This window comes from Sinocyclocheilus grahami, unplaced genomic scaffold, assembly GCF_001515645.1.
Source record: "Sinocyclocheilus grahami isolate Dianchi unplaced genomic scaffold, SAMN03320097.WGS_v1.1 scaffold629.1, whole genome shotgun sequence".
NCBI classification, from domain to species: domain Eukaryota; kingdom Metazoa; phylum Chordata; class Actinopteri; order Cypriniformes; family Cyprinidae; genus Sinocyclocheilus; species Sinocyclocheilus grahami.
This window is the reverse complement of record NW_015505808.1, coordinates 430,705-454,405: the sequence shown is the minus strand read 5'-3', so window position 1 is coordinate 454,405 and position 23,701 is coordinate 430,705. Positions and strand designations below refer to the sequence as shown.

Below are 23,701 nucleotides of genomic sequence, written 5' to 3'. Positions count from 1 at the left end.
CATAAAAATTTATTTTACAAGCTTTTATTACTTTCACTGTTCATTTTTTTCTCTCTCTACGGTAGCCTACATCATCTTTAATTTAATAGCATTAGAGCTGCTCCATTGCAGCAGCTTAGTACTGTAATCACGCGCTTTGCTGTAATAATGCAGGGAACCACTCGTTATAAATCTCCTAACTGTGATATTTTCAGAAATAGAAGTCGTGTTTTTTTCATCTGAAACGTGCTGCGATTTATTTTTCAAAGGCACTCATGAAGCAAGCAAAACACGCGCAACGCGTGCAGGTATTTGTACTGATGCAGAATGAGAGGACAGTAGTACAGACTAGCGCATTTCACACAGGCTGCTAGATTCACTTTCACCAGAAAGTCGTGTATGCTTAATGGTGAAAATAAATGACGTTTATAGTGAATGCCCCTATAAATTGTATTATATTTACGATTTAGTTTTAATCCAAATGATGTGTGCTAAGTGAGTGAACATCAATAAAGATCACACAACAGAAGTGCACGCGTGTGAATGCCCCTATAAATTGTATTATATTTACGATTTAGTTTTAATCCAAATGATGCGTGCTAAGGGAGTGAACATCAATAAAGATCACACAACAGAAGTGCACGAGCGCTCTCTCTCTCTCCCTCCCTCCCTACCATTAAGTAACGTGTGCATTGTTTTACTTACTTCTTTTTGACACATCCGACCGAACTACAAACTTTCCAGTGATGTCTGTGAGAAAGGTATATTCACTCGACAAGCTCGCGCATCTGCACGGCGCCGCGCACAATCCACTCAGCGTGATTTGCTTACCAGCTCGCGCACATCAGCTATACAGTCATTAATACTGAATGTTTTATATTCATTGCATACATATACATCGTAGACATCTTTAACCTCTAATAACTCCATTCTGCTGTCTGTTGTCGGTGTTTCTTTGTCTGAATATGGCGCTTATCGCATGCTGTGTGGTATCTGCGTTTGGTATCGGGGCATTTTAACGAGTACGAGTACAGGAGCTCAGTATCGGGCCCGATACCGGGTGCATCCCTAGTTTCAAATAGTTTTTATTAGTTTTAACTTTAAAGTCATAGTTAAAGGGGTCACATGACGTTGCTAAAAATAACATTATTTTGTGTATTTTGTGTAATGAATTGTGGTTATGTGGTTTAAGGTAAAAAAAAAAAAAAACACTATTTTCCACATACTGTACATTATTGTTTCTCCTTTATGCCCCGTCTTTCTGAAACGTGTCGATTTTTACAAAGCTCATCGGTCTGAAAAACGAGGTGTGCTGTGATTGGCCAGCTATCCAGTGTGTTGTGATTGGCCGAATACCTCAAGCGTGTGATGGATATGTTACGCCCCTACCATACTGTGATGCCGTGTCCCGGCCGGAGCAACGAGACAGAAACATTAAAACCCATTACAAACGAGGCATTTGTTGCATCTAGTGGGGAGATAATTACGGATTATAATGACTTATACTGTCTTTTTACGCGTTGCATTGCGCCGCATAAACATAAAACCATGTCTGCATTTGTAATCGGAGAAATTACAAACAACAAGCACTACTCTACACTGCTCAAAACTCGCGTTTGAATCGTCAGTGGCAAATTCTTTAAATATAAAAATAACTTACTTACAGGCTGTGAGTCAGAACAGCCGGCATTGTAGTCTACTTTACCAGGATCAGGAAACAGTCCTCCATAAAATGTGCTGCACACATCTGAATATTTGGGTTGAACTGTTCTGGTACAGTGTTGTAAATACAACTTAACCACTGATTTCTAGTCGTGTCCTCTTTTGGAAGGTCAAACAAAGTAGTTTCGCTTTCACAACGAAACAGCGTCACACACGGCGGGCCTTGAGTGAGCGGCGGCGGGGCTAGAGTGATTCGACGAAGGAGCGGCCGGTGGGCTTGCGGCAACCACATGTGACGACCCCGGGATGGACTCCGCTTCGTACTCGGTGAAAGCCGATCCGGCGATCCACAGCGCAAAGTTGATGTATTTCCTCAGCGACCAGCACGGATCAGCTCTAGGCATGACGAAGCGATATCGTCATCTTTTGGAAAGCCAAACAAAGTAGTTTCGCTTTCACAACGAAACACACAGCATCTCCACGACATGGCTGCAGCAACATTACTACAGCGAGAATAAAATTTACGCCTTCTTTCTTTGCGTGAACATTTGGGCGGCATTATGCAAATCTTCCCACATCATGACGTAGACATGTGGGGGCGTGTTAGAACGAGCCGTTTTAGGTAGGCGTAGTTGACTTGACTTTTATAAAGAATATCTCTTTGGATTTGAGACTTTAGTCATTGCAACTTTATAGATCTTCTTTATGCACCAAGAGCTTGTAACACTCCAAAGAGAAAGGAAAAATTGAAATCGCATCATATAACCCTTTTAAATAAAAGTACTTAGATATTGCTTTTTTTGACTATTTACATATGTAACTAAAACGAATCCAAAAGTAATCAGATTACATTACTTTCATATTGTGGTACTTGGATTACAAGTGGATTACAAGTAAAGTACTTGAATACATTTTTAATGAAGTAATTTGTAACTGTAACGGAATACATTTTAAAAGTAACCTTCCCATCCCTGATGATGACAAAGCAACTAAAAAAAACTGTAGCAAAATTAATTATAGAAATTATACTTCTAGGACTACTTAAAATTATTGTGTGCAGTTTTTTAATATGATATATATATTCTCCTATCTTGGCTTAATACGCAAAGAGAACTACAAGCAAAACATCTGTAGGGTGGGATGCACCAACAGTAAAATCCAACACAGATAATACATTTTAAAATGAAAATTTACTTAAGATGTAGATTTGAAGAACAGATTTTAAGAAATTTAGCATTACATGCACCGTCAGCATGAAACTCCAAACAGCTCATAAAAGCATTGCAATAATCCACCAGTAACAACTCCTGTCCGATAGTTAACGGCTTAAAAAGGTGTGCGTTTGTAAGAAACAAATCCATCATTAAGCATTTTAACTTAAAACCGTCACTTCTGGCCAAAATAAGACTCGCTAATTATAAAAACGCTTCCTCCAGTGAGTCAATGCCCTGTTGTCCTCTCACATCAAAACCAACTGACATATTTGTTTATTTGTTTCAAATTATATGTTTCTATTCCAGTTTATTTTTTAAATATAAACATTTAAACAGTAGATGCCATAGCTTGTTTTCATGACAGATTTATTCAAACATACATGAAATATTGCAGAACAGATTAAGTAAAAATATATTGTAATATGATGCATATATTTAGCAAAATGCTCCTTTCCAAAGTTTATTTTCTAGCTAACTGACGAGTTTTTGTTCATTGAATGACTTTTCTGAGGTAATTTTAACATTAACATCAAGTACTGTTTCTTTCAACATACCTTCTGATGTACATTCATGTTTATTTTGAGCTATAACTTGTATTAAGGTGAAAGAGATGACTCGCGCTCCAAACTGCCGCCTGAACTGAGGCGACTATGTGATCTATCATGCTACATTATGGCATGCATCAAAACGTTGTTGTTTGAATTTTGTAATAAAATTGACAGAAATAGAAAGCTGAGACTTTGTTTCATATAAAAAGTAACAAAAATTGTGATTTAAGGTACGCTTCAAATAATGCTTCATTACAATTCATTGCTTCATTTTGTTCACCATCAGCTTGAAAACAGTGTGGATCAACATTGGTTTATCAAAATGAGAATCGATTAAAAGCGAGAAATTTATATTTTCAACCCAGTTCTAATAATTTGCAGTTAAAAACGTCTTAATAATGGATTTGTTTATTGCGCAAACACAGCTTTTCACTTCACAAGACATTAATTGATGGATTCACTGGAGCTTTTATTAACTGTTTGGACTATTCTGATGGCACCAATTCACTGCAGAGAATCTATTGATGAGCAAGTGATGTAATGTTAAATTTCTCCAAATCTGTTCCAATTAAGAAACAAACTCATCTACATTTTGGATGGCCTGATGGTGAGTACATTTCCAGCTAATTTTTATTTTTGGGTGAACTATTCCTTAAACTATTTTAAGTTTGAGGGGTACTATCTGCGGACCAATGGCCTGAACACTCTGTTCAGAAAACCTGTTTGAAAACAGTCATTACTGCGCTAGTGACACAGAAATTATACACTTCACACTTTAAAATCCCAGCTAAAAGCATTTTATGCTCTCTTGTTTGAGATTAGTCATGAGAGTGTGGGACTGAGACTGAGTTTCTTGTCATTTGAGGACAAATGCAGCTGTGCTCAGTTTTCACATTATGTGACTCATCAAGTTCCAAACTGTCATAAATTTGAAATAATAGCAGAGGCTGTCTGTTTCTGAGATGCATAAAAACTATTTAACTGGTATTTCTAGATGTCTTGGTTTAAATATGGGCTAGATTAGAGAGATTTGACTATAATGTAAAATTACTGCCATGTTCAGACAGCAAAATTATTATTCCACAACTGATATGTGCTGTTAACCTGGACGTTGTCATGAGGACCACCAAAAGAGACACCTATTGCAGCTTAATTGAGTGACATGTCAAGCTATGGCCTTTTCCTTACAAGAACTGCCGAACTATGCAATTCCAAATCCTCCAAAATCAAACTATAGTGAGTGTGACAAGACTTTCTCAGCTGCATCAGAGTTTGAAGAACACTGATTAATCAACAAAAACATTTAATTAAATTAAGCTTATTAATTTCCAATGAATCAATTTCAAATAGCAAATGTGTTCAGTTAATCATTTGAGCAGTGAGGGAGAACTAGCTGCAGCTGTAACTCTAAATTGCCCATCATGTCACATCCCTGATACAGGTGCGCACCCATGCATACTAGAAATTATTCACACACACTTGGCTTCTAAAAACCTGGACCCACGTACTCAGACATAAGACATTTCACTGTAAACAATGTTTATGGTCGTTGGAAATACTGTGACAGTGTGATCAAGTACAACAATGACCAATTAGTCAATGACCATACATCATCTTCACTGACAGGGTCTGAGTATGATGTCTATGCTAACTGGGAGAACCTGACATACTGTGACTAATGTAATTGTAAACTAATGCTATGTACTGTATGCTAAAATAAACACAGGTGATGGAGATTTACCACTGATTACAGAACCGGCTTTACTGATAAGATGCGCGTTAAACATCGCATGCGATTTATCGTGCAGCCCTAGTCCTAACTGAACTATGGCCTAATCCTGGCTTGGCCTAATCCTGGCTTGACCTAAGCCCTGTCTGTGAAACCAGGCCTATGTATTGTAATTTGACAGTTATCCCTATTCTATTCCTAGTCCCCTAGTCCCACACCCATAAAAATCATAAAAAAGGGGCATGTATTATCATTATTACTGCAATAATACATTTTCACATGCATATTTTTTTTTTATATTAACTCATTAAATACTGAAATTAAATATAAAATTTGTTCTAAAAAATGCTATAAAATAATTGCACTGACAAACTACTGTTCAAAAGTTTGGTGTAAGATTTTTTTAAAGAAATTAAGAACACATTAAATTGATCAAAACTGGCAGTAAAGATATTTATAATGTTACAAAAGCTTTATATTTCAAATAAATGCTGTTCTTTTGAACTTTTTATTCATCAAAAAACCCTGAAAAAAAAGTATCATGATTTCCACAAAAATATTAAGCAGCACAAATGCAGCACTATCAACATTGATAGTAATAAAAATTTTACTTGAGCACCAAATCAGCATATTAGAATGATTTCTGAAGGATCATGTGACACTATGACTGAAGACTGGTGGAAATTCAGCTTTACCATCACAGGAATAAATTATTTAAAAATATATTAAAATAGATAACAGTTATTATAGACTGTAATACATATTTTATAATATTACTGTTTTTACTGTATTTTGATCGCATAAATGTAGCCTTGGTGAGTATAAGCGACTTCTTTCAAAAACATTAAAAAAAAGATCTTACAGACCCTAATCTTTTAAAACACCATAAATACCATACCATAAAAACACCATAACTTTCTCAAGTATATTCATCTAAATTTGTCATTTAAAAATAGCTTTGTGGATATCCTATTTTATATTTTGTATGCGCATTTTGCAATTGTAATTTTCACAATGAATCGATTGTTAATCTGAAATGACAATCAATTACTGCATGGACATTCTTCCAAACTGGAGTACCTTGATTTTCAATGGTTAACAGTTGTGTTCAGAGAATAAAACAACTGAAAGGGCCAATATAACTGTAAAACACCATGCAGAATGTTTTTTAAACTGCTTCCATTAGATTTGCCACCTGCAACAATACAGTGAGGTGAGGAATGGACTGCCACTATGAGCCATTTGTGGAAGTTTAACAGCACTTACGCATCTCTGTAATTGATGACTGTATCAATGATGGCATTCATCTGTTTCATCAGTTTGGGTGGGTTTGGGGAAAACTTCTCTGCTGGAGGACGTCCTCTTCTTTTCTTGGCCTTGTCTCCGTCCTCACGCCTCAGGTCTTTGTCTACGTGTCTGCTACGCTTGCGCCTCTTCAGGCGTATTTCCTCTTCGATTTCCTCCAGGTTGCCATCCTCTACAGCCTGCCAGAGGTCAAGTTCAGCAGTTAGGGTCATGTTGGGTAGTTAATGATGTGAAGACACATTTTCAAGGAAAATTATGACACAAAAAGTAAAGAAGATACAATTGTTAGTTGCTAGACTATATTCACTGTGTACTGGCAATCTGCACGCAGATGTACGTGGTGATACAATCTATATTTCATCTGCCAAAGAAAATTTGGCCAGGCATGTACAACATTTGGGACTGAAGCCTGTTCATCTAAATCAAGTGCTGAATAAAATGCATGTCAAATAGACAAATGTCATTGGTGTGATTCTACAAATGCAAATGTCACTGATTATGCTACTATGACAGTGAATATTTGATTTGAGGACTTCACCAACTCCTCACAGGCAGCCATCAAAGCCATGTACATTAGCATACATCTAGAAGTAAAAGGCTATAGAGAAACTGACAATGGGCCCTGATTATGGATCCATTTGGACTTTCATCAGTCTCACAATCTGATATGATTGAGATCAGCATTTGTGAATAACTGCTCTCAATTAAATCCATCTGTCTGGCATCTCCTCTCCATCCTGCTCTTCCTTTTGTTACACAGATGGATATAGAGGGATTCTCTAATCTTTCAGTCACCTCTGAACACACATTTGGCATGAATATTTACAGAGAATGAGTAATTTGCCTTCAGTGAACCTATTGTATGGTTCATTGCATTTGTGCTGTTGAGTTTGGCCTAACACCTGCCCCATTGTAAAGCAGAACTATACAAGTGATCCTGCTGGGTTCATCTGCACAGTGGGATTTTAAACCTTCAAATATGCCCAAGAACATTTGTAATTCCACTACCGAATGAGTAAGACTTCATCGAAACAAAGAAATATACAGTAAATCCAACGACTTCCAGAGACGAATCCACTCTCTTTAAAGCAAAACACATATACCTGTCTTTATTTTTAGCTTTTCAATAAGATTTTCTCTTCTGAAAAAGCACAAAGGTTGGTTATCATAACACGGCAGGCTTGATCCTCAGTGCAAAGTCAATCAACACACCTGTTATGCAGCTGAGCCAGAGCCCTCATTTGAGCATAATATGAATGCACAGAGCCAGAAATGAACAATGAGCAAACAGACCTTAAAGAGTATCCGCTTTTGAAATAAAAACTCGTATATGAAAACATATGATTTGGATGAATTCCCAAATTAAATCAATAACTAAATTAATCGTGAGTTTGTATTCATCATCGCAAGCAAATTCAGAAAGTTCATGCCCTGTTTTAAGAAACATATGCCTTCATCCACTTTCAAGCACTTATATTAAAGGAGACATCGGATGATCATTTCCCACAAGTTGGGAAACACACCCTTTTTACCTTGTCAAAAACAGCGTCAACAGCGACAATCTCTTCCGTGGGGTGTGTCGACACAAGACACGTGAATATATCTGTATATAGCTCAGAGGTAGTCTTAATCAACTAGCTTAGCTAGCTATCTACACAGAAACCGGCTGCAGATTGAAACCGCTTGCTGGATGAGTTTCAGACTCAGACAGCTCATGACAGCTTTTCTGAGCTGGCAGACATGGCAGAAACCTAACTAAATGCAAAAAAAAAAAAAAAAGTTACGATTTCATCCGATGTATCTTTTAAGCTTACTTCACATTTAATCCATTGTACCATGCCATTCAAAATGTTGTGGTCTATACGATTTTATTTTTGATTATTTATTTTTTAATTAATACTTCTATTCAGCAAAAATGTATTTATCTGATTGATTGAAAGTGACAATAAAGACATTTATAATATTATAAAAGATTTATATTTAAGATAAATGCTGTTGTTTTGAACTTTGTTCATAGCAAAAAGAAAAAAAATGTATTGTGGTTTCCACAAAAAAGTGTTTTCAACATTTATAATGCTAAGAAATGTTTCCCGAGCACTAAATCAGCATATTAGAATGACTTCTGAAGGATCATGTGACACTGAAGACTGGAGTAATGATGCTGAAAATCCAGTGTTGCTATCACAGGAATACATTTCGTAATATATTAAACATTTTGTAATATATATATATATATATATATATATATAAAACAGTTATTTTAAATTGTAATAATATTTTATAATATTACTGATAATATTTAAACAAAAAAAAATCTTCAAACTTTTGAGTGGAAGTGTACATAGATTTATGCTGTTCACGTTTATGTTTATGTAATCAAAAAGAAAAAAAAAACATTATGTATGCTTTTTAGCACCACATCAATTTTGTGCATTATCCATCAGGTCAGCACAGGGGGTATGCATCATCCTTTTAAACACTGTGTCCAGAGCACACTCAAATGATGCATCCCATGGCTGAGATCCTGGGTTCAAATGATGGCTGTCTGCAGGGATGCCTCTGGCTGGATTTTAGTAACGCTGAGCCAATAATGGATAACCTCTCTTCCATCACCTCAACCGTTGTCATGGTGAGGTCGCACCTGTGGGTACCGAAATAATCTGAGGGAAAAAAGAGCTCAGCAGCACCTGTGAAAGAAAGCGTGCTCTTCACGTCATGTGATTGGGGGTGCAGACTTCAATTTCATCGACTGTGAGGCTATGATCTATGGGTTATCAAAACAATACAGAGAAATAAACATACATTTGATCAAAAATAAGGTAAAACCATAATATTGTGAAATAGCATTAGAATTTAATGTAATTTATAAATGTTTATATTTCAGCAGCCGTTACTTAAACACATGATCCTTCACATGATACTTCAGAAATCATTTAGATATACCGATTTAGTGCTCAAGAAACATTTCTTATTATTACCAATGTTTAAAACAATTGTGCTGCTTAATATTTTTGAAACTATGATACATTTTGTTTTTCAGTATTCTTGATGAATAGAAAGTAACATTTAAAATGTCTTTACTGTCATTTTTGATCAATTTAATGTGTTCTTGCTAAATAAAGTATTAATCTTTTTTAAAAATATGGCAACTTGGGTATAAGTCACAGGAGGTTGTGGACAAACACTGATTTCCAGGTGGAGCCATATGATGTTTGTAACTCATTTGTAACTAATGAAAAGGGTCCACCAGGTCTTGTGCTGTTTACATGGATCTCATCGTCCTTCTCTCTCTTTTTTTCTTGGATTATCAAATGGTTGCTGTTCTGGAAATATGATCATCTATCTTATGTTTTCATGACCACTTTGAACTGTTCCAAATCTTGCTGCTAAAAATTGACATTTTGGACAGGAAAGTTTTTATACTGTATATGAAGCTGTACATTGCGTAAAGCATCACATCAAACTCACTCAGGACGCTAATAGTTTCTTTATGCATCACAGTTCATTTTATCCCTGTATGTGGGCAAGAACAAAACATAAAGAACAGTGAAATAGCCCGAAGTAACATGCACTTCTCCTTTGACTTGCCCACACTTGGTTACAGTGTCCCTCAGGAGATGGATTACATGAGCTCCAATTTGTTTATTCCCATTAGCAGTTAACAGCCACAGAGTTTATTATCATAAAGTTATCTTTTCTAAACTTTGTTGAGTCACTGGAGATGCCCACAAGTCATCTTAATCTCGCCTCAAGTGGCCAATTCACAATGAAAATGAATGACTTGGCTGTCAGTGTGAATGATCCCTCTTCAGCAGCTGAAGGGAGACTGACCTCTCTCTTGAAACAAACAAACACACACACACACACAATGTAAACCCATTTAGATGTTATATTGCACAATGCAAGAACAGATTTTAGGTTGAAGGCAGACGGAAAATGGAGTATTTATTTCCCCTAGACTGACGCGTATTCTCTCACACCTCACAATAGACTTAATTTCCCCAACACAGTTAACTGTTAAACTCTGTGCAGTCAAGCGTCAAAATCAATTTGTTGAGCCATTGAGCTGTGTCGATGGGGAGATGCTCTGTCATAATTTCCTGTGTAAAAGCAATCTTGGAGAATGACTTCAAGCATAAGTTACAAAAGAAACCATTTTAGGTGTGTGGAGACTATCACACGGTAAACACTTTTTTTATATAAATACTTCATTTTACTAAAACAGCAACAACCCATAATATTGTGAAATAGCATTAGAATTTAATGTAATTTATAAATGTTTATATTTCAGCAGCCGTTACTTAAACACATGATCCTTCACATGATACTTCAGAAATCATTTAGAAATAAACTCTCTTGAAACAAACAAACACACACACACACAATGTAAACCCATTTAGATGTTATATTGCACAATGCAAGAACAGATTTTAGGTTGAAGGCAGACGGAAAATGGAGTATTTATTTCCCCTAGACTGACGCGTATTCTCTCACACCTCACAATAGACTTAATTTCCCCAACACAGTTGACTGTTAAACTCTGTGCAGTCAAGCGTCAAAATCAATTTGTTGAGCCATTGAGCTGTGTCGATGGGGAGATGCTCTGTCATAATTTCCTGTGTAAAAGCAATCTTGGAGAATGACTTCAAGCATAAGTTACAAAAGAAACCATTTTAGGTGTGTGGAGACTATCACACGGTAAACACTTTTTTTATATATATACTTCATTTTACTAAAACAGCAACAAAAAAAAACGGTGAGGCACTAAATAAGATTACTTTCAAGGTCCAAATCGCCTGTCAAGCCACAATAAAAGCAAGGAAGTTCAGATAGCTTTAATCAGATTAAAAAGTCCTCTTTTTCCACCTCATAAAAACTCACAGACCCTATAGTGTTGCTTTGAAAGATCTGATTGCCGTGTGTCAAAATTCCTTCCTCTTTCAGTACACTTCTACTCCTCAGTGGCTCTCTGTTTACCAGGAACTGGCTCCACATATAATTACCTCCCTTGCTGCTTTACACCTTCAGCCTCTGTGCTCAAATACAGTTTTGCTCTTGTTACCTTCCAGCCAAACCCTGCAGCAGACTAACCCTCACCAAAGAACAACCGCGATGCCCTATGGAAACAGTTTCGGCACTCATTATCGACCAGCACAATCCACTGGGTAGCTTTGAAATTGTTTAGGAGGACTGTGCTGAGACCGGTTTATGTAATAAAATGACAGAGGAAAAAGCTTGTTAGAGAGGAGGACAGTCAATTTGTGTCTGGATGGAGAATTAGAAAATGAGCTATTTGGGTTTGGGGGATTCAGTGTAATGCCACTGGGTCAATTGATCGATTTGAATTGTTACACAGAGATGAGATTTGTCTTGGCTGTTGTGTTGTTGCCTTACCAATCAATTTGTGGTGAGGATATGTTGTGGAATAACATTTCAAACCCACTTAATACTTTATTTACAGAATCGAACAAGACGCCAGATCATTAAAAACTAGCAGAGGAAACGTGTATTGCTGTTATGTGATGTTCAATCATTGTAAGTAGTGAATTTTTTTGTTTCATAAGATGTACTTGTTAATTTTTCAAAACTCACTGAAATGATGCTTTTCTTTTTTGAGTTTTGATTAGTTCTTTTGTGTTGTTGATTAGTTCTTTTTTGTGTCTCCAGTGATGTCAAACCTCCAAGAATAAACTATTTGATTTTAATTATCAAGTGTTAAAACTGGTAGCTCCATGAATCTCTCCACGCTGTGACTGAAGCTGTAACCTCAGTCAGCACAAATTGACTCGCTCTGATTCTTACAGACCTGTAAACTGAAATTTGATTCATATTCAAATGATCAAATCATACAATGAAGCCAGTGACTTGGGACACCCCACCTCAAACTGATCACTGCTATAACAACATCTGGTTCTCTATATCTATATCTACCTTATATATATCTAGGCCCAGGCATAAGATCACTACACTCTTAATGGTAGCTGAGAGTGTCATCAAATTAATCAAAATATTTAATAAATTAATATACAAGGAAAAGGGGATTTTCAGATTTTTTTTATAAATGATGGCTGTTCCAATTCTGCAGAAATCTGCTGATCTTTCTGTAGATTATGGAAATGACCGGCTCTACAATTGTATGATCATTGTGAACACTTCATGACTTGTGGCTTCTTGAGGTCAAGTTAGTACTTTTCATCTTTAATGTTTTTTGAAGTTCTATCAGTACCAGTGTTAACTGAAAGTATTACAAATTGTATTCAATACTTAAAATAAATATTAGATGAAAAACGCATTCAGCATAAAAAAGACCATTAGAAAGAGTGGAAGACTACCTGTTGCTATAGTAACAAGAGCTCTCATCATGTGGATGGGATTATGCTTATGCCATGTGTCATTCTACATGTCTGTCATGGACTAAAATATAATGAACTAAATATAATGCAAACAGCATACCCTTAGCCACTGCTTTTCCGTCAATGTGTCACTGTAGTCGACATCTCTGCGGTGACGTGATCCACGACCGAAAATCTTTTCATCATCCTCTTCACAGGTAAGCCGCTCCACCTCAGCATCATCCTTCAGGATCCATGATGGCAACTCATCTTCCTCCATTAGCCGAGGTTTACGTTTAGGGTTGCGCGCATCCTCTCGACGACGGTCTAAATCCATGCGCTAAAAGTGCCATTAATAGATTACGTAAGTTTGAAAGTAATTGGAAAGTTTCCTGTTCTAGTCCTAAATAGATTCAAATTGCACAAAAACATGAGGCTTTCTTTTCAAAGAGACAACAATTACTGTGAATCACCATGCAAGGGACTATCTGTGCAAGTAGCACATTTTGTGTAATTTCAGTCTTACCATGAATAGCTCAAATTCGTCCTCATTTCGAGCAATCATTTGATTGAGAGTTTCATCATCTGGAATTTCATCTTCCTCCTGGTATCACACACATATGCCAACAAACACAATTAGGACACATTTAATTTGCGAGTAGCATTTTCATATCTGGCAAAGTGGATTTTTTTATTAAAATTGCCTTAGACAATTTTGATTGTTCAAATCATAATAGCACCAGATCAGGCACAACATGACACCTAAGAAATGCTTTGTTCTGTTCCTGTAAGTAATTCAGCTCAACTTTACTGCACTTCGGGACTAGTCTACCAAAATTGCATGGCTTTTCCTTAGTCTTTGTCACACTCAAAATCAATAGAAAAACAGACATTGGTCTCAGCTGAATTGTATTATCTTATGGGTCAAAGCATAATTTATGTCAGCGATAAACTGCAATTTGTTGAACAAACTGCAGTGACATTATAACGAGACAGACAATGAATGATGAGTTGAGCAAAGGAAAAAAAAAATCAATTCATCTACAGATCACCATTTTATTCTTTGCAATTGTGTACCAATACGTAAGGCTGACACATAACAATGTTGAAATATTTTGAAGCAGCTGTAAAAGCTTTTTTGTGGTTGTAGTGGGTAAAGTTGTAGCAACCTGCTATTATATGATGTTTGCAGTAACTTAGTTTGTACTTTAACGTTTTCTTTTAAACCATTAAAAAGATTGAACTAGAGGAAGTTAGCTCATAAGCACCAGAATCACAAAAATCATCACAGGGTATCTGCAGGTATCAGCTCTTCCAATATAAAACTTTTTAATACCAATGTCAAACATTTCCAAAAAGTTAAGACCTGCACATCACTTCCATCAGGTTTTATGCGAGCACAAGAAATCATCCTGCTCAAAAGAGATATAGAAGAATGAAAAACTGACCATTTTCAAATTTCTGGGTTTAAATAAACTACTGTATAACAGGGTAAACTTCCACAGAAGTATATAGGCATTTATGTAGGCATAAGGATTATGGCGGTCAGAAGAGACAGTGATGTCAAATTTACCATTACTCCCTCAGCAGCTGTATTCTAAACCCCTTCGCAGCTGTATTTGTTTTGTTTATATTTGTCTGGAATTTAACATTAAAAAATATATTTTAAACTATTTTTGTAATATTAACACTGCACTGAAAATCTATAATAATAACATTTTTATTTGGGAATACAAATAGTAATATAACAAGAGAAATATATATCTGACACCGGTCCCACTTTATTTTAAGGTTCAATTCTCTCTATTAACAAACCATTAACTATGACCTTTGCCTCAAACTCCTAATTTGCTGCTTGATTAATAGTTAGTAAGGTAGTTGTTAAGTTTATGTATTGGGTAGGATTAGGGATGTAGAATATGGTCATGCAGAATAAGTGCTTTATAAGTACTAATAAACAGCCAATATGTTAATAGGCATGCTAATAAGCAACTAGTTAATAGTGAGAATCGGTCCCTATACCAAAGTGTTACCCTGACTTCATCTGAATTGATTGTTATGCGTTAGACTTTGGTGCTTTAATTTTTAACAAAAAAAGCTGCAGGAAGACCTCTGTTTAGCTGGCAACAGTTTTAAATTCACTCATTTCAAATCATGCTGTAAATCCCTGCCCACAAAAATGTTTGAGATTATTCTAACATAAAAACAAAGTGAATCTGGTGAGTGCTGTGTTCTAACTGTGGTTTTTAAGCAACTCAAACTCACAGCAAAGGCAGAGATAGAGTTTGTGTGAAGGGGCATGTCCTGTGAACCGAGCCACTCTAAAACATTGTTTGAAGTGCTCTAGATGCTCTAAGTGCAAGACAGTGACATGATTTTATGATTTCAAAAAACAATGAGCAAAAATAAAATCTAAATCATCATGGCTTTGTTGGTTCAACTGCATTTTAAGACCTTTGAAACATGGACTTAAGATATTTTGATGGTAATTATAGCCTTAATTTTACATTAAGTTAACTTTGAAACGTTACATAAGATACACAGTTTTAAGACTTTTTAAGGATTTGGAGACACCTTGCATCAAATAGAAATGGATATGATTACATACTACTCAAGATTTATGGAGTAAAATCTCTGTAATTTAACTGTAAACATTTAATATAAAATGGGCTAGTTCACCCCAAAATGAAAATTCTGTCATCATTACTCTCCTTCATGTCAATCTAAACCTGAATGACTTTCTTTCTGTGGTGGAACATTAAAGAAGTTTTTTTTGCTTGTTTTGTTTTGTTCATAATATCCCAACATACTTCAACTGTGGTTTTCCACATAATAAAGAAATTCCCACAGGTTTGGAAAGACATGAGGGTGAGTAAATGATGACAATTTTGAATCTAAACCTGAATGACTTTCTTTCTGTGGTGGAACATTAAAGAAGTTTTTTTTGCTTGTTTTGTTTTGTTCATAATATCCCAACATACTTCAACTGTGGTTTTCCACATAATAAATAAATTCCCACAGGTTTGGAAAGACATGAGTAAATGATGACAATTTTTGGGATTTTACTATCCATTTAAAGGTGCAGTAGGAGATCTTGGAAAATGCTAGCTTTAGCCTGATAGCACTGAAAGCAAACATCCCACCCTCCCTGCAATCGCCGTCCAAAGCCACGCCCCCAAACACATGAACGCTCACAGACTAGAAGAGACAACATTACTACAGTAGGCTACATCAGTTGTTCCCAATTCCAGTCCTCATTCTCTTCTAATGACCTGGTTATCTGAATCAGGTGTGTTAATTAAGCGAGACATGCAAAATATGGGGAGGCGCGAGGACTGGAATCATTCCATAATCATGGAATCACTGGGCTACATCAAGTGTCATTCTTTATAGTACAGTTAGTAAAATTACTACAACTTTATAGTACAGTTAGTAAAAGTACTACAATACCAGGAAGGAAGATCGGGTTGTTGATGTTTGTCTGCCATTCTCGCTCTGTCTGCACAGCGTGCGTGAACGCGCTGATGACGTATCCTGTCTGCGCAAATCGGGTGCGCAGAGGTATGCTAATACATACGTTGACAGGCAGGTAGGAAAGCCAATTAAAACGCTCGGACCGAGCGTTTTGATTGGATGAACATTTCTTGGTCCTACGCCTTCCACAGAATATATAAATACAGATAAATACATTTAGACCATTTAACTTGATGATTGCTTTCGGGATGTGAAGAGACTTTCAACCAGCATAACAAAAGAAATTTCTGAAGACAATCACCTATTGCACCTTTAATGCTTTTAATTTTGAATAGTCTTTGTTACATATTTTTTTAAAGATCAGCTGACTGCAATCCGATCACTGAAAGCCCCTCCATAGACGACAAGGCCCAGCTAAGTTGAAATGCATCTAGTTGTTCAAGCCACATACATAAACTTTAGAGGCATCAGAGTACAGAAGTTTGAAAGCCCCACAATCCACTCACACGAGTGAGCAATCATGGATGGAGAAACCGTGAAACTCAAATACTAATTGCTATGTGGGCTGATGAGAGCATTCCACAGAAAATTTCACTGCCTGGTATTTGCATCATCTCGGAAATGAACTATTATATTAGCATATTTATATTTGTGGGAATAGTAGATTGGATTTATATCCATTTTGCGAAAACACATTTATGTGGAAAAGTGGAACTTGAATGCGCACAGCCAATTGGATAGTGATCCGAGCGATCAAGTGACTAAGCATAAATTGGCCCAAAAATACAATCACATGTACGCTTTCATACTGGGTAATAAATGGGAAAAAAAGGCACTTTTTGTTTTTGACCCTTTTTTCCAATACTTTTCACCTCAGTGCATCACTAGATACAATTAGTCTAATTTAGTCAGAGTGAAACATTACTGCCATCTGTGCCTGTTAAAGTGGCTCACCTCATTCTGTTCCTCGTGCTCCAGAATAGCCTGTAGGAAGGCTCTGCGCTCATGGCTGGAGGACTTCTGATCAAACATGCCTGCCTGAATGACTTTCTGATCAACATTCAGTTTATACTTGGCCGCCGCTAAAATCTTCTCCTCCACACTGTTAACAGTGCACAGACGCAATACGCGTACTTCGTTCTGCTGGCCGATACGATGGGCTCGATCCTGGGCCTGCAAGTCCTGGTGATTGAAACCACAGTTGTGTGTGATTAATATAGTTCTATCAATTACAATCACAGTGAGAGAATGCTATTAAGAGAAGGCACAGTGCACTCTTTCTGACATGTTCTTTAGAGAAGGAAAAATAAACACTTCAAATTGACTGAAGATCGCTGTTGTGCTTTATGTAGAGGCAGATGGAGGAGTAATTTTAGCATTTTCTGCTGAAAATGCATGGGGAAAAAGTTCAAACTTCATTAAATACAATAGATCCAACCAACCAACCAACACCACCTCCATATGAATTAAAATATATAAATGAATGAATAAACCAACAAATACATACTTTTCAAACTTCACTTAAAAATCCATACTTGTCCGTGGTTATTTGGAAAAACTGTTGTGGTGTTAGATGCTATACTTCAAAACGATTTTAAACAGCCTTTTGCTTATTATTTTGCATGTAGCTTTTTTGACTCATATTAACTGAGAGACTACATGTAATATTTGTACTTTTAAAAATTATTTTTTCCCCACATCCAGAACCATTAAAATAGTAAACATTTAAATGAAGAAATTTAGAAGTACACACTACTGTTTAATTGTTAGGGTTTGGTATGATTTTCCAAAAATACAGCAAAAACTGTGAAATATTATTACAATTTAAAATAACAGATTTTTCTTTTAAATATACTTTACATTTTAATATACTTTAAATTAAATTAACATTTTGTTTCCAAATTATTTGATAAATATAAAGTTCAGAAGAACAGAATTTATTTGAAATATAAATATCTTGTAACATTGTCTTTACTGTCACCTCTGATCAATTTGTCTAGTTCCTGTCTAGTTCCTCTCTAATCACAGCAGTGATTCACACAAACCTGGTGGGGGTTCCAGTCGCTGTCAAAGATCACAACAGTGTCTGCAGCTTGCAAGTTGAGGCCCAGACCTCCTGCCCTGGTGCTCAGCAGGAAGATGAAAAACTGTGAGCCTTCTTCGTTGAATTTCTTTAAAAGCATTGCACGATCCTCACACTTCGTAGTTCCTGGAGGACACAACCAGCAGCAAGCATGTATTAATGAAAGAGAAAGGGCAGTCTATTAATGTGATCACACTCATTTTAAAAGTGGTGGACTATCAATTGGAAACCCCCAGAATTGAGGTCCTAAAGGACAGGAAAACATTAAAGGAGGAATGCACTGATTACTGACCATCCAGACGCAAATAGAGGAAGTTACGGAAGGCAAAATAATCCTCCATGATGGTCATGAGGGTGGTCATCTGACAGAACAGAAGCACTCTGTGATTGGTGGCCTTCAGCTTGGGCAGGATGCGGTCCAGTAATTCAAACTTGCCAGAAGCGCGGTACAGGTCAGGGCTAGGTGGACAAGAAACAAAGCATGTCTAAAATGTCAACACCTTCATCATGGTGCACCTCCACTCTCTGGGTCATCTAACGCAAGGGGCCTGCGGTGTGTTTAATTATCCATATTTGACATGAATGAACACATCATGGTAACTCTTAAGGTTATGTAACACTCAATTTGATCCGTATTCACTAGGAGTGGGACAATAAATCGAAGTGCCGATTTATCACGATATTTCCGGAAACAGCCCAAACATGCCTATATACATATAGAATGCTGCACCAAACAAATTCGTAAGGGGAAAAATGTAAACAATAAACCAACTCTATAGCAGATTCTAAGTGATCAAGGGCTTAGGACGTTCCAATTCAGCCCATTCCAAGGGTTCAGCCAGAAGTGGGCACTCATGCTAATCAATGACGTACATCCGAGTGAACGAGACGGAGGGAAGTTTGTGAGTGAAGGGCATAAAAAAAACGGACTGGAACGCAGCCCAACAACAAATCAGAGATGTACCGGCATCTTATGTTTATGGAGATGAGAACTAAAAAACTCCCCCGGAACAGCTATCAGCATGGACTGTAGGCATCGATCACGTTATCATTGCAGAGCGCATATTGAGTCAGTAGCTTAACCTCTCCACTCAGATCGCAGATGGATTTCCCTCACTATATGAGTGAGAGCGCGCCGCCAGTGCGTCCAGTTTTATATCAACAAAACTGGATGCTCTCTCTCAGATATTACAAGTGTGCGTTATGCAGTGTGGGCAGTGGGCACCGACCGGCAGAAACATAAATCTGCACCTATGGCATGGACGACGAAGCAAAACCTTGTCAGAGCCGTAATGCGGCGCAGAAGTGTGCAGTGTGTGTGTGCTTGCTGCGCGTCCACATTTGAAATAACGAACTTGAGCGCGCAAAAGACACGACGTGAACGGCTATGTCATGTGCGGGGCTCCGTTTTTATGATGAGAGGAAAGGAAAGGTTGAGAAAACACTCCAGGTAAATTTTGAAATGTACAAGGTTTATATATATATATATAAATATCCTATATAAAGTTGATAAGCAGTTAAATGTGTTGGTTTACACACAAAGAAATGTGTAAGCTTTTAATAAGTCCAAGAATAAAATGATTAATTTACTTAACATGTTAAATTTGATTTACAGAACTTTTTGTGCTGTTTTCTATCAGTTTAGACTTGAATAAAGAGAGAAAACTTGCACTTAACCTTTTCACAGGCAGTTTGTTTTCATAGTTAGACAGATATCGTGATGTATCGTTATAGGATTGTCTAGCAATATATCGAGTATCACAGAATCGCTGTATTCGTGATATTATCGTATCGTGAGCCATGTATCGTGATTCGTATCGTATCGTGAGTTACCCTGCGATTCCCAGCCCTAGAACTCACCCGCTGATAATGCCATTTGGATATCCCAAGTGCTCAGCAAAAGATTCCTGAATAGACACAAAATAGACACGTTCAGTACATCTGATGCCATACAAGTAGTAATAGACCATGGTACTGTTAATTGCTTTATTTTGATTGTTGACAAATGTTTTAAGGACCAACTCCATAGCTATGGAGTAGTTTTAGGTCTTAAAGAAACATACAAAAAATTATCCATACAAATAAAATCAGTGAGGTCCAATGCTTTTTGGATGCTTTAAAATATCTTCTTTTGTGTTCCGCAAAATCATACAGATGTATAATGACAGAACTTTCATTTTTGGGTGAACCTTTAAGGCCACATCCACATAAATCCAGATATATCTGACAACAGCGTTTTCATTTCGAAGGGCTCTCTGTCCACACTAGTGTTTGAGCATTTTCCAAAAGTTGCTCATCCTCACTGACATGTCTGAAAACGCTTAAATCGCACTGCTGCAAATTCAGAAAATGTCATAAAAGCCCACTGTGATGATACCAAGAGACCAGACATAAAAGTTCTCACACTATTCTCCTGACACAACCATTTTATTACTAAATATCCCACCACTCACTGGTGCGTCCAGATCTCACACAAAATTGTCATTCATCTAAAATGCAAACGTCATAATTGCTAGTAAATATTCTATCATCTTTGCAGGAATATGAATATTGTAGAAAGTACCATTTATCTTTAGCAACCCTATGTAAGTGGCACATCAATGCCGACACAACCTTATTATATCTGAACAAGTTTTTGCTGGACAAAACTCAGTGTGGACGATTGAGGCCAAAAAAAGATTGAGGAAAAAAATGCATTTGTAAATTTATCCGGATTAATGTGGACGTAGCCTTAGTGTCATACATTTTAACTTGTGTATTAGAAATGCCCTGATGTGCATTTCAGTGTACTGAGACACTGTTGCGATACCTCAATGTGCTGGAACATGTAGGGATGGTTACAGATCTTCTTCAGCTGCATTATGGTGTTCATTAAGGTCTTGGCTCCTCCTTTACCCTGTGGAAACACATCAAGGTAAAAATGACTGAAGCTCTGCTCTAATCCGCACAGCAGTGTAAAAGTGAGTTAACAGCCTCTCTTTATACCTTCTTGTCTTTCTCCGAGCCGTCAGTGAGCAGGATGCCTTTGCCCTGCATGTGCCTGTACAGAACCTTCTGGATGGCTGACATGTCACATTTGATGACATACTCCACCTGTGAGACAATCCATCAACATAACCTGAACTGCATGACATAGAGGCTTCAATCAAACTTTGTTTTTAAGATTCTTTTCCAATTTTAGAGGAATTTGACAATTTTGTTCTTTTCTCTTTATGAAGAATTTTTGGGTATAATTTGTCACAGTTTACTTTATTTTGCTATCCTCACTTACATAAATTAACTATAGTGTCCTGCACCCACTAGTAAAAAAATATAAAAAATTATATCTGGTCTCTAATAATTTTTGGTTTGACTGTATATTATTGTTATTTTCACACTTAATTATGCCCATTAAAATGTATTTTACAAATTTTTGTTACTTTCACTGTTAATTTTTTTTTGCTCTGTGGTACATCATCTTTAATTTAATAGCATTAGAGCTGCTCCATTGCAGCGGCTTAGTACTGTAATCACGCGCTTTGCTGTAATAATGCAGGAAACCACTCGCTATAAATCTCCTAACTGTGATATTTTCAGAAATAGAAGTCGCGGTTTTTTTTTTCATCTGAAACGTGCTGCGATTTATTTTCTCTCATATAATGCAGAAACACTCAAGCAAGCAAAACACGCGCAACGCAGCCTATAGCGCATTTCACACAGGCTGCTAGATTCACTTTCACCAGAAAGTCGTGTATGCCTAAGGCTGAAAATAAATGACGTTTATAGTGAATGCCCCTATAAATGGTCTTATTTTTACGGTTTAGTTTTAATCCAAATGATGCGTGTGCTAAGTGAGTGAACATCAAAGATTACACAACAGAAGTGTCCGCACTCTCTCGGTCTCTCTCTCTCCCTACCGTTCAGTTACTTGTGCATTGTTTTACTTACTTGTTTTTGACATATCTGACCGAACTACAAACTTTCCAGTGATGTCCGTGAGAAAGGTATATTCACTCGACAAGCTCGCGCATCCTTAACTCCTTTCTGCTGTCTGTTGTTCTGTTGTCGGTGTTTCTTTGTTTGAATATGGCGCTTATCACATGCTGTGTGGTATCGGCTTTTGGTATCGGGGCATTTTAACGAGTACGAGTACAGGAGACCAGTATCGGGCCCGATACCAATACCAGTATCCCTATTAGTAAGCAATCTTGCCAAACAAACAAGCAATTCAAAGCAAATTGGAGTTTTAGGGCCAGATTTACTAAACAGGGCAAATTAGCTTGAGAGTGCAATTCCAAAAAAGCGCTAATGGGAGTGGAAATTTCTGCGGGTGATTTACTGACAATGCGCAAATGAAAGAACACAGCCAAATCATTTCCATAATGACCAACACAATCTACCAAGAGCAGCGCAAATTAGTGTCTGCTTTAAGATATGCCTTTTTGGAGCATTAAATAATGGCGCAAATACCAGTAATTTGACAAGTGCAAATGTTAGTAAATCGCGTTGGGCGATTCATTTTAATACAATCCTCCCATAAATTTTGCGTCTGAAAGGGAAACTCTTATAAATGCATATTCTATAAGGTTAGGCACAAAAATAACTGTGTCCAAGCCATTTCAGCACTAATTCTTCACTGCGTGTCTGACAGTAAATCTTGTAAGTGCTATGTCAACACCAAAAGACGATCTGCTCTGGTGTAAGCTGTTAGTAAATCAGACCCTTAGATGTTTCTTCTAGCTGTGCTTCACCGCACCTGAAACGGGAAGGATATTGGCTCCTTTGTGGTTAACGTGGTGTAAAAAGAATGCTGGATCAACACTTATTTCTGCTGACCCCCTCCCAGCTGTGCGATGACTGGGCTACTGTTAAGTCTTGGGTTAAGTCAAAGCTGCATTTGTCCTGAATTTCAGAAAAGCTGTCTGATCATTGAACATAATTTAGACTAATTAGGATCATTATGTAACAAGATCCTCAACGTATCTCTTTGTTTTGATTGTTTACAAATTTTATGTTTTTACTTTGATTTTGAGGTTCCTTCCATGTTATAGGCAGGAACTGTTACTACAATACTGATCTTGATCATATTTATCATTTTGTGTCATTCCAGAGGTCATATGTGAACACAGTGCAGCATGAGTGGTTCCGAGTGTCCAGTCAGAAGACGGCCGTAGCGGAGATGGTGGAGGACTACCTGAATGCTTTCAGAGGCATCTCCCCTGCCCTGCTGCAGCACATCGTAAACATGGCCGATGGCAACGGCAACACTGCCCTCCATTACAGTGTATCCCATTCCAACTTCCACATTGTGAAAAAGCTGCTGGATGCTGGGAAGTATTTGACTCCCAGTCAACATTTGCACAATTTTTGAAGTCATTTACAACGTGCTTTTTTTT

The 23,701-nt window shown here is 37.1% G+C and overlaps 1 protein-coding gene across 6 annotated transcripts in view; it reads right to left on the bottom strand.

The window, feature by feature from the left end:
• The window catches only part of LOC107558033 (probable global transcription activator SNF2L2), a 52,867-nt gene that overhangs the window by 7,923 nt on the left and 21,243 nt on the right, over positions 1–23,701 (bottom strand). For all 6 annotated transcript variants that reach the window (XM_016241637.1, XM_016241640.1, XM_016241634.1 and 3 more), the window contains 9 exons: positions 21,312–21,419; positions 21,136–21,222; positions 20,187–20,233; positions 18,619–18,785; positions 18,289–18,452; positions 17,198–17,425; positions 13,296–13,373; positions 12,891–13,109; positions 6,399–6,616 (listed from right to left, as the gene is read on the bottom strand). In XM_016241637.1, the coding sequence (XP_016097123.1) occupies positions 6,399–6,616; positions 12,891–13,109; positions 13,296–13,373; positions 17,198–17,425; positions 18,289–18,452; positions 18,619–18,785; positions 20,187–20,233; positions 21,136–21,222; positions 21,312–21,419 (1,316 nt within the window). The remainder of the gene's footprint in view (positions 1–6,398; positions 6,617–12,890; positions 13,110–13,295; positions 13,374–17,197; positions 17,426–18,288; positions 18,453–18,618; positions 18,786–20,186; positions 20,234–21,135; positions 21,223–21,311; positions 21,420–23,701) is intronic.